Source organism: Arabidopsis lyrata (genome assembly GCF_000004255.2).
Source record: "Arabidopsis lyrata subsp. lyrata unplaced genomic scaffold ARALYscaffold_2, whole genome shotgun sequence".
NCBI classification, from domain to species: domain Eukaryota; kingdom Viridiplantae; phylum Streptophyta; class Magnoliopsida; order Brassicales; family Brassicaceae; genus Arabidopsis; species Arabidopsis lyrata.
This window is the reverse complement of record NW_003302554.1, coordinates 1746001-1757919: the sequence shown is the minus strand read 5'-3', so window position 1 is coordinate 1757919 and position 11919 is coordinate 1746001. Positions and strand designations below refer to the sequence as shown.

At 36.0% G+C, this 11919-nt stretch overlaps 3 protein-coding genes across 3 annotated transcripts; 2 read left to right on the top strand and 1 right to left on the bottom strand.

The window, feature by feature from the left end:
- Positions 1-884: 884 nt before the first annotated feature.
- Positions 885-3185, top strand: LOC9322539 (1-aminocyclopropane-1-carboxylate oxidase 2). Its single transcript, XM_021035822.1, has 4 exons — positions 885-1309; positions 1397-1623; positions 2131-2464; positions 2703-3185. The coding sequence occupies exons 1-4, from the start codon at positions 1196-1198 to the stop codon at positions 2988-2990; spliced, it is 963 nt and encodes a 320-aa protein (XP_020891481.1). The 5' UTR covers positions 885-1195; the 3' UTR covers positions 2991-3185.
- Positions 3186-3250: 65 nt separating this feature from the next.
- LOC9324092 (HSP-interacting protein) lies at positions 3251-6080 on the bottom strand. Its single transcript, XM_021035821.1, has one exon. It carries the CDS (start codon positions 5841-5843, stop codon positions 3576-3578), a length of 2268 nt encoding a protein of 755 aa, XP_020891480.1. The 5' UTR covers positions 5844-6080; the 3' UTR covers positions 3251-3575.
- A 3604-nt stretch (positions 6081-9684) lies between these two features.
- LOC9324091 (serine/threonine-protein kinase HT1) lies at positions 9685-11866 on the top strand. The gene is made up of 3 exons (XM_021033947.1): positions 9685-10703; positions 10850-11305; positions 11428-11866. The coding sequence occupies exons 1-3, from the start codon at positions 10257-10259 to the stop codon at positions 11695-11697; spliced, it is 1173 nt and encodes a 390-aa protein (XP_020889606.1). The 5' UTR covers positions 9685-10256; the 3' UTR covers positions 11698-11866.
- The last annotated feature ends 53 nt before the right edge of the window (positions 11867-11919 follow it).

Here is an 11919-nt window from a genome sequence, read left to right as displayed (position 1 = left end):
CAAAACACCCTGTAAGTTTGGTAGTTTATATCTCATACATATGCTTTCTATTTAATTTTCTGAAACACTGATATATCATAACTTCTATAAAGAATCTATTAGAGAATTTACTTGATAAAGTTATTTTGCAAAAGTTATCTTACATCAATTCGAAAGATGATATACATAACATGCTATATATCAATATCACCGTGAATTATCCTTGATACTAGAAAATGATGGCACACTTGATATAAGAACTTGTATTTTCAATATACATTTTTCTATACAAAAAAAAAAAATCCTAAAACAAGTGGGTAGAGAATCTCTAACAAGTAAGTTTCAATAAATATATAAAACAAAATAATTTATGTGATGACTGATATAAAAAGACAAATTAAGCGATTTTTATGGGATAATAGACGGTCTGTCAGATAAAAATAAAATCTATATACTAAAAAGGAGCCGGACGGTGTGCAAAGCCAAAACCAAAATACAGAAGAAGTAAAGTGTTTCACATTTAAGTATGAATTCTAGAAAACTACATTACTACAATTTTAAGAATGCACTTTCAAAAAGGATATCAAGTAATTTTCAATATCAGTGTCCTGAAAATGAAAAATGCAAGTGATAGAACTAGTCTCTTTTTAAGGAAAAACTCTTCTCAAATTTGGTTATGATTCAAACGATTAGCTCAAGTAGTAAACTTTGTCATTCAGAGTTGTTTCGAAATATTTCAAAATCTTATGCAACCTCTCACTACTTTTCCTTTTTTTCGTAACTCTTTCTAATTATTTCTACATAAAATAATCCCAAAAGGGAAGAGAAAAGAAACCAATTGAAGTGCATAATAGAGACCCAAAAGGAAAATGCCAAACGAATCAATCTCATAAAGAAAGAAGATGGTAGGGGTCCATCATAGATGTGCTCACATACATGCTCCACGAACTCTTGTTTCTTTTACTTTTTACTTTTTATTTTTATCAATTTGAATGTAACATTTTTTGTACATCTTATCTATGAGACTATGACTATGACTCACACATATTTTCTCACAATTTTAATTATTTTAATCAAATCCAATATCCCTCATTTGCGCCTATAAATAGCAACCCTCTCTCATTTCATAAGTCTTCACATCAAAGCAATAAACATACACACAACTTGCAACTTCAAATAGAGTACTTTCAAAAAAGAGAGAGAGAGAAAAAGAAAGATGGAGAAGAACATGAAGTTTCCAGTGGTAGACTTGTCCAAGCTCAATGGTGAAGAGAGAGACCAAACCATGGCTTTAATCAATGAAGCTTGTGAGAACTGGGGCTTCTTTGAGGTACACATTTAAAATTTTTTTTATATTTACTGGCTCTTAATGGTAATGTGAATCTTTTGTAAATTTGGGGTTAATTGAAATTTTCAGATAGTGAACCATGGATTACCACATGACTTAATGGACAAGATCGAGAAGATGACAAAGGAACATTACAAGACATGTCAAGAACAAAAGTTCAATGATATGCTCAAGTCCAAAGGTTTGGATAATCTTCAGACAGAAGTCGAAGATATTGATTGGGAAAGCACTTTCTATGTTCGTCACCTCCCTCAGTCCAATCTCAGTGACATTTCAGATGTGTCTGATGAATACAGGTACATATTTTCTTAAAAAAATACAGTTTCAAATCATATGTTATATTCATTTAATTACATATGAAATTTATTTTCTTCTATGAAAAAAATTAGTCACCACTCCAAAAATCCCCCTTAATTCACAAGATCTGTCAGGGTACATGAATAACATAACAATAAGGCCAGTTTATTATTAGTATTGCCAAAACAATTATTTTTTCTTAAAGAAATCTCAAATTTTGACTAAACCAAATTTCAGTTATACACTCTACCTCTATTATCTTTAATTAAAATATTTTTTATTTTTTATTTTTTCTCACATGCATGAGTTAAGAATTTTTCGACTTTTTTTTATACTTTTATTGGTAAAAAGTAACCATTAAAAATATTATAATTACATAAAAAGTAACCTGAAACTTGCATAGTGAAGCACAAGCAAAGATGTAATATATTATACTATTTTTTTTTTTTTTGAGCAAAGATGTAATATATTATACTAAAGTAGTAAAAAATGTTTTGATTTGGCAGGACGGCCATGAAAGACTTTGGGAAGAGATTAGAGAATCTTGCAGAGGAGTTGTTGGATCTACTTTGTGAGAATCTAGGGTTGGAGAAAGGGTATTTGAAGAAAGTGTTTCATGGAACCAAAGGACCAACCTTTGGGACAAAGGTGAGCAATTATCCACCATGTCCTAAACCAGAGATGATCAAAGGTCTTAGGGCCCACACTGATGCAGGAGGCATCATCTTGTTGTTTCAAGACGACAAGGTCAGTGGTCTCCAGCTTCTTAAAGATGGTGACTGGATTGATGTTCCTCCTCTCAACCACTCTATTGTCATCAATCTTGGTGACCAACTTGAGGTATGTCATGTTCACACCACATTTTCAAAAGATCTTTTGCTTAGAAAAAACAATGTTTTGGTATTGATTGGGATTTTGGCTTAGTCCCGGTTTGATGAAATTGGGGAAATTAGTAAATGTTATAACCGAGTTAAACCGGACGAACGACATGCAATCTTAAATGAGTTTGATTTGGTATAGCTAAACTGATCTGAGATTTTGGTTTAACCAGAATATGTATTTTCTGAATTGTGTGTAGGTGATAACCAACGGGAAGTACAAGAGTGTGATGCACCGTGTGGTGACTCAACAGGAAGGAAACAGGATGTCGATTGCATCGTTTTACAATCCGGGAAACGATGCCGAGATCTCTCCTGCAACTTCACTTGTCGAGAAAGATACCGAGTACCCGAGTTTCGTCTTTGATGACTACATGAAGCTTTATGCAGGGGTCAAGTTTCAGCCCAAGGAGCCACGGTTCGCAGCAATGAAGAATGCTTCTGCAGTTACAGAATTGAATCCTACAGCAGCCGTAGAGACCTTCTAAACCGGATTTGAGGTTAAAGTGAAGCAGAGAAAGAAAGAAAGAAGATGAGTTTGTGTTCTGTGTTTGTGTCCATAAGTTGATATAGTTAAGTATCCGGTGATTAATTGTTGGTCAATTGGTGTGTTTAAACTTTAAAGTGTGGGGTGTTTATGCTTATGGAAGATGATAACAATAATAATAATCTGAATTCTAAGAGTTCTAATGTGTTTTATGATATCACCAAATCAAGTGAAGCACTCTGTTTCAGAACTTAACACAAATGAAGCTAAAGTAGCTTTTATCATTAGATAAGAAGAAGCAAGTTCAGAAGAATCAATCCCTAAAGCAAAAACAAACAAATATTAAAGTTTAAAACTTAAAACAAACAGAGTTTACAAATTTATCTAACAAATGCCCTGGAAAAATTATCACCTTTGAGGTGAAGAAGATAAACTTGAAAAAACCAAGTGTGAATCATCAAAACAAGCAAGATTCGGCAGTCTACATCTTCATGGTTATTTTCCAGTCACACAACCATTCATTAAGCGAGAATCGGTTTTTGTTTCATAGCTCTTGATATCGAAATTCTTGTTTGAATAAAGGGTTTCAAGGTGCAGGTACCTTTTTCTCATCTCCTTCAATAGCAGCGGCTTCATTGGAACAATGATTCTTGACAACCGTTGCTATGTCAGCTTCAGAAGCACCTGCAAGTTTGAATCTTTCAACAGCTGAATCAAGATTCTTATTCCAACCATCCCTCCCGATTTTGCATTCAACTTGCGATCTTTCGAACAGCATGTTTCCCCAAAACAAATGGATCTGTGATCTCATTGCAGTCGCTTGTTCTGCTGCTTCCTCAGCTGTGATTGTCTCTGAAACCTCTTCACTCCCATCTCCTCCTTGCTTCTTTCTCCTCCTAGAAACTTCCTCTTTCTTGTTCGAGTTCGGGTTTTTAAGATCATCCATCCTCTGCTCTTCAAGCTTCTCCCACATCTCTGTAGCGTCTTTCATCTTTGCCTCTGCGCTGTCAAAGAGATTTAGGGTTTCTGACGGATCCCAACCTGAGATATCGATCTTCTGAGCTAGCAAGTAAGACCAGTGTAGCTTCGCCATTTCAAATTGCTGCTGTCCTAAAGCAAGCAAACCCTCGTAAAAATCTGGTTTGATCGAGAGGGCCTGCTCATATTTCTCCTTTGCCAATGTGTATCGCTCTTTCACCCACTCATAAGCGGTTTGAAGCTGTGCTGCAACCACTTCTTTTCCCGCAGATTCGTCTAAAGGAATCCTCTTTCTAGCAGCACACATGTGAACATTTCCCCAGTTGAAGAAAGCTAAAGCAGCGACTTCTTGGAATTTCGCAGAAGCTTTATCGAATAGTGGTTGAGCTTTCTCGCTTGTCACAGTTTCTTCAAGCGCCTCTGAGCAGAGCTCCATTCCCAACTCATGCAAGTCAATATGAGCATCAGGGTCAATACCAACATGAGTACGGAAGAGATGAGCAAAATCAAACAACCAATCATCCATCTCCAATTCCTTGGTCTCAGGATCTTCAGAAGAACCCGCTTTCTCCTTTTCAACTTCCTTATCCGTCTTCTCATTGTTGATCTCTGTTTCAGATACTGATTCTGTAGGAGATGATATGATTTCTTCTACAACAGGCTTCTCTTCCACTTCCTCCTCTTCTTCCTCTAGCAACATAGGCTCTTGCTCAGGACTCACATCAACAACATGCAATCTCAACATCCCAACAGAATCAGACTTATCAGTATCAGGCTCTTTCGTCAAAAGACTATCAGCAGCAGATTCCGCCAATTTCAGCTCTGCAGTAGAAGTTATAGTCACCAAATCTCCATCATTGTCCTTGTACTTAATCAAAACTGCCTTCGAAGACGGGAAACGACTGCTCACAATCTCTCTCAATTCCTTAAACCTACAGTTCACAGGCATCTGACCCAACCTTATGTCATGATCATAAACAAACTTCAACGGCCTCCACCGAATCCTCTTCTCTTGAACCTTCTCAACAACAGCCACAGATGAAGAACCCAACTCCTCCACCTTCGACCCTTTCGGTGAATGACTAACCGGCTTCAACACAACTCTCGACGCCTGTCCCTTACTCACCGCACCACCGTTTTCAGTCACCGGATTCACCACCTGTGGCCTCTCAACCTTACCATTACTAGCATTAGGCATCGAAACAGACCCGACAGGCGAAGTAACTCCCTTTTTATGAACATTACGAGAAGGTAAACAAGGACCAAGTCCAGCAATGGGACCGCCTAACGCAGCCGAAGCACCAAGAGCTGCAGGTGAAGGACGACTCTGCAAATCTTGATGAGGACCCAAAGCGGATTTTAACCGCTTGGAAATCTCACCAGCATCCTTATGATTAGGATCAGAACCCAACAAAACATTGACATCCTGAACAGCTAAATCAAACTTGCCAACAGCTTCAAAAGCTCTAGCTCTTCTAAGTAAAGCTCTAGTAAAACCAGGCTGAGATTTAAGAGCCAAAGAACATTCAGAAATCACAGATTCATAATCAATTGGCTTCATTTGCATCAAACAAGCAGCTCTATTGCTATGAAACACAGCTCTATCTGGATGATTCTTAGGAATAAGCTTAATCCCATTCTCGTATTGCTCAAGAGCACCAACGTAATCTCTTGCTTGAAACTTCTTATTACCTTCTTCTTTAAGCTCATGTGCACGTTTCAAGAATATCGAAGCATCGAAATCAACACCACCATTAACAATCGTTGACGGTTTCGATAATCCTGAAGCTTCAGATGAATTGACTTGACTCGAATTCGAATTCGCATTCGAACCACCACCACCACTCTTCTTCTTCCTTCCTCCAGATTTCCCCATTTTCAATCTCGTCTTCCCCAAAAAGCTTCAGAATTTCGAAATCTAAGCCCAAATTCCGATGAATAGATGGAGAAAGGGAGATACCCAGATGCTTAAAGATCGAAATTAGTAGGAGAAATGAAGAGAAAATGGTGAAATTCAGATAAAGTTGAATACTTTAAGGGAAGAAGAAGGTGCTAGAAGAAGATGAGCCTGACGGGGTTTTGAAAAACTAGAAACCCTAGCTCGAAGGGATCAGCAACTTGTTGTCTCTCTACTATTTACTATGTCGTGACTCGTGAGATCAATTTTGGGCCGAAGATGGAAGATGATGGGCCTAGGGATTTTTCAGCCCAATGGCTAAAAACCTTTTAGGCATGAATGAATTTGTAACAATTATCCAATGATTCCAAATCATCCAAACATGTGATGTTGATAGACTAGATCATGTATAATTTTGTATGGTTTAAACTATACAAGCTATGGAAATGTTGTCTATTTCTAATGCTATGTAAACTAGTTAACAATTTTCGCTAAAAAAATAATCTAATAACCAGTGAATTAAATTGGAAATTCGAACGAATTAAGTATTTTCATCCAGAGAGCCGATTCTAACTCCTAAATATATATATTTTTTTTCTGAATACCAGAAGATCTGGATCAAACCCCGTAATAGCTCCAGGCCCAAAACTACAGCATGTAATATTAGTTTCGTCCCAAATATTATAAACCTAACAAGAGAACAAAACAATATTAGAAGATTGTGAGTCGGAATTTTGACGAGAAAAAAAGAGTGAAAAAAAAATATATTTCTATTTCTATTTCTTTCTAAGACTAGTTAAATGATCTAGTTGTTGGAAGCTCAATTTTATAATGTGGTTCCAGTCAATTTTCTTCTGACGACTTTCTGTAAAATTCGTCACTGAAACGACCGGATGATCTTGAAGTCATTAGATTCTTTGTATTGAACTCTATGAGATAATGTGGTTACATGTAAAAGTTGAAGTCATATTGCAAGAGAAGTTGAAGTCCAACGTTGTTAACTTGAAAGCTTATAAAAATAATTAACAAATATGCACATATGTCACACATAGGAAATATGAAATCTTTTTCTCTAGTATAGTATATTTCGTTACACTTTCTATAAAATTCACTAGCTTTGTGAAGAGGATACCAACATTTACTACAAGGTTTACTAACTTTGTGAAAATGACATTGTGGTGTAAGAGATGTATAAGCATTATGCAAAACAAATCGCCGCCGTGAAAAGCCGAGTCGGGCACCCAGAAACGATGTTTTTTGGACAAAATTTCTAAGCGGCATTTGTTACATTTTATGCAACATTTGCCATATATTTTTGACCCAAAATCGAACTGTTTTATTTTTGGATTTTTGCGGTCCTATACTATCTACCTCATATTTTTTTAGGTTTCACTCATGACCTAATTAACTTTGAGATTCGTCCATGTTTTTATTTGGTGTAACTTTTTTTTTTTCCAGTCATGAGCTACAAATTTGTGGGTTCGTATGGAACATCAACTCGAACATTTAAACTATGACAATGATTTTTGAAACTCAATAAGTCTCATGTTCACATCGATGCAATGTGTCTCCATATTGGAGTTGGTTCGCATTGAGAGATAGTAAGTAAGGGCATTTTGGAGACCACCACATTCATAGTAGTGGTCTCCAAGATCTTTAAACACAAATCGCAAATATTCAGTCAAATTTTTTTATATAAAACGATGACCATTTTACTATATTATTATGGAAAAAAAAAATATCAAATAGATGGATTTGTTCCTTGATATAGTCCTTTCCCCAACTTCTTTTTTGTTGAAAAAGTTATTTTCTCTTATCTTTTTAAATTACCAAAATTATATTATTTTTTTGCATTTCTCAAAACTAAAAAATAGAATGTCTAGCTCGTGGGCCTGTTCTTATATTTTATTAAATTAAATTTCTAACGGGCCAAATAGAAAAGTTATTAGGATAAGAAGATACTGCCCAATTTTTTACAAGTGGTCAACGAATAACGGAACAAGATTCTACAGCTTCCACGTGGTTCCGTTGTTGGATTGCCACGTGTATAAATCCACTTGGTAAAACATGCTTATTTTTAAGTTTATTTTTTTGGGAAAACATGTTGCATCTGTAAAATTAAATAATTTAGTACGACAAGGCATCGAATTGCCTCACTCACGGATTGTTCACAAATGTTGTCTCTAAATAGTGTAAATATTTCGCTTTCTACACATTGCCAAAACTCATCTCCATCCATTAGAATACAAAGTAAAAGTAATTATAATATACTTTGTCAACGTTTTTTCAGAATATACTTTTTGTATGTAACAGTTTATTAATTAAGTTCTACTGATATCAGCCACTAGCCAGAAAGAGAGTCTATGACAGTTTTTGTCATTTTTAATCATATTTGAAGGAAAAAATGTTGCAGAGACTAGAAACTGCAAATCGTATATTGCTTCTAACTTAATTTAATATATTGGAGACTTTGGTTTTTTTTATTTTTTATATTCGAGGTAAGGAAATATTGTTGAAATATTAATTTGTCATATGCATGTCTTTATATCATTCGGAAAGTGATTTTTATGCCACAAGTTTTTCTCTGACCTAAATTCTTATGATCAAATCAATGTTTTCCTAACTCCAAATATGATATGATCTGGTCCGTACTATAATAAAACTGGTCCAACAATGACCGTGAAAACTTTTATGAAAATATATAATAGCCTTGTTCTTTTCTATGTCGCTGGCGACATTAATGTGCGACTGAAAAAACAACTTAATTTTTAATTGGATCTAAAACCAGCGACAAGTTATAAGTGAAAGACGATGAGAAACGAAAAGCAATTGAGTCGCCGCGTCGGATATAATGGACGCTACAAAATTTAGCGATATCTGGGATACCTATCATGGAGAATGTTGAGGAAGAAATGATCTCACATCAAAAACCCAGCGACACAAAGAAGGAGAAAATAAATGTAATTTTCAATCGCCAGAGTTGTCACTAGCGACTTCGAAAAGAAACAAGGCCAATAAATATTATATATTGTGAAACTGATAAGTATGTGATTTGGATTTGGTTTATTATTACGACGTAATCAAATCTCTTTTGAGTTCCAAGTATATCTATAATTTTGTTATTTATTATTAGTGTTATATGTATGGAACATAGTTGAAATAAGATTTTTTTTTTCTTTTTTGGTTAAATCGTAGGAGTTTTAAACCTTTATCCCGTAATCTTTTTCAGTAGTAGTCCAACCAACCTTTAGTTCATTCCTATTTTAAAGAATGTTTTACCGTCTCAGATAAAAATTAAACTCGGAATACAAAAAAACCAACCCCTTGTAGTACCACTAAACCACTACTTTTGGTAAAAAAACCTAAAACAGTTTATCAATATATTGAACAACATTAAAATTAAAATAGAAAAAGAGGTCAGATAAATTTGATTTGGAAAACAAATATTGTTAGCAGTTGGCTAATGGTTTTTGCCAAGTTGAAAACAATGTGATCTTCTAGATTAATAAAAAAATCTTTGAGCTATTTTGAAGTCTATTTCTATAATACTAGCCTACTAGGATAAGATTAGGCTCAAGAGGAATATTTGTATACACAACCGTAATTTTATCGAAAATAATCTAATCCATAATTTTCTTTAAATAAATACAGTTTTATTATATATTTATCATCATCAATCGAACCAATGATATGAAGCAATTTAAGTCGGTAACTTGGCGACTCGTTAATTCAGTTCGAATTATAAAAAGACTTGTAAACACGAACCGAACACGATTTCATTTGGTCTCAAGAGAAAATATATAAATAGATTTATAACTCTTTACTTCTCAAAAGGCTAACTTTTGAACCAAGCAATCACGAGAAACCTTTGAAAATCTCTTACTTTGGATCCGTTCCCTTATTCACTTGGTTTCTTCTTTAACTTCCAAAACCCAACTTGTATCCAAAACTTTCTGGTGCTTTTCTTTCTTCTCGTGTCCTTTTTTTTCCCCGGAAAATTTCAGCTCCTCTTTGTTAGTTTTCCCGGAAAGTTTCATCATTGTTCAACTAGGTAAAAAGAAGAAGATGAAATCCATTTGTTTCCTTCTCTGTTTCTGCTTCCTTCCTGTGAAAGTCTCTTCCTTTTGACACAAGTCTCTTCTGTTTCAAATTTTCTTTGTTGGATTTTTTTCTTTTTCCTGATTCTGTTTTGTTTTCCCGAGAAAATTAATGAAACGACGGCTAGATTCTCGGGAGATCCTATCGAACCCATGTTTTTGAATCAGTTCATGCACTTCCTGAAATCTATTCATACTTTCAGAAGGAAAAACCTAGTTTAACACATCTTTAACCCTAGATTCTCTGCTTTCAAACCCTACCTTGTAAACCAAGCAAAACTCTTTATTGATCACTATGTCTGGTTTATGTTTCAATCCGTTTCATCTACGTTGGTCTCTAAGATCCAAACTACCTCCAGAACCTTCCCTCCCACCTTTACCATCTAACCCGTCTTCCTCCAAAACCAACCGGTATGCAGAAGCAGAGACGATGGAGAAGAAGAGATTCGACAGTATGGAATCTTGGTCGATGATCCTTGAGTCCGAGAACGTGGAGGCATGGGAAGCGTCTAAAGGAGAAAGAGAGGAATGGACTGCAGATCTTTCGCAGCTATTTATCGGAAACAAATTTGCTTCCGGAGCACACTCTCGAATATACAGAGGGATCTACAAACAAAGGGCCGTTGCCGTGAAGATGGTGAGGATCCCAACACACAAGGAAGAGACAAGGGCTAAGCTCGAACAACAGTTTAAGTCCGAGGTTGCTCTGCTTTCTCGTCTCTTTCACCCTAACATCGTTCAGGTCTGTATTATTTATCTTCTTATCAAATTCTAAACCTTACCTTGTTAAGAAATCTTTGTGGGAGAAAACAAAAACAGAGCAAAGATCTTGTCGTTAGAACCAAGGCTTCAATTGTTGCTAATGTTATCCTTTATTTTGATGTATAGTTCATTGCGGCGTGCAAGAAACCGCCCGTATACTGCATCATAACAGAGTACATGTCACAAGGAAACCTCCGAATGTACCTAAACAAGAAAGAGCCTTACTCGCTCTCTATCGAGACCGTACTTAGACTGGCTCTAGACATCTCAAGAGGAATGGAGTATCTTCACTCGCAGGGTGTTATCCACAGAGACCTAAAGTCCAACAATTTGCTTTTGAATGATGAGATGAGAGTTAAAGTTGCAGACTTTGGGACTTCTTGTCTTGAGACCCAATGCAGAGAGGCCAAGGGCAACATGGGAACTTATAGATGGATGGCTCCAGAGATGATCAAAGAGAAGCCTTATACTAGAAAAGTCGATGTTTATAGCTTTGGCATCGTTCTATGGGAACTCACCACTGCATTACTTCCGTTCCAAGGCATGACTCCCGTGCAAGCCGCATTCGCAGTAGCTGAAAAGGTCAGTCTCCATTCATCTTATTTAGCACAGCGAAGTAGCGTTTTTGATTAACATTAAAGATTGTTGTATTTGTTTCTTGAGGTACAAGTTATTGAATTTTTCGGTCATTTTTTAATGGGCAGAACGAGAGACCACCATTGCCGGCGAGCTGTCAACCCGCGCTAGCTCACCTAATCAAGAGGTGTTGGTCAGAGAATCCGTCGAAGCGGCCAGACTTCTCAAATATAGTGGCTGTGCTAGAGAAGTACGACGAGTGTGTCAAAGAAGGACTGCCTTTGACGTCACACGCAAGCCTAACGAAGACAAAGAACGCGATTCTTGATCGCCTTAAAGGCTGTGTCTCATCCATAAGCTCACCATTTTCTTCCTCCTCTGTTCCTGTAAATGCCTAGTAGTCCACACTTGTTTTAAGTATCATAACCCTCTCTCGTTCCAAAGTTTACAATTCTTCATTTTCTTTCACTAGTTTTTTGATTGTATATTGCATCTACGTGATGTTATGATTTGATATACACGTATTTAGGCTAATTAATTTTTATGATACTTATTGATCATTGGTCTCTCATTTACTTATTGATCATTGGTCTCTCAAAAGCTCTCATTTTCTTTTGATA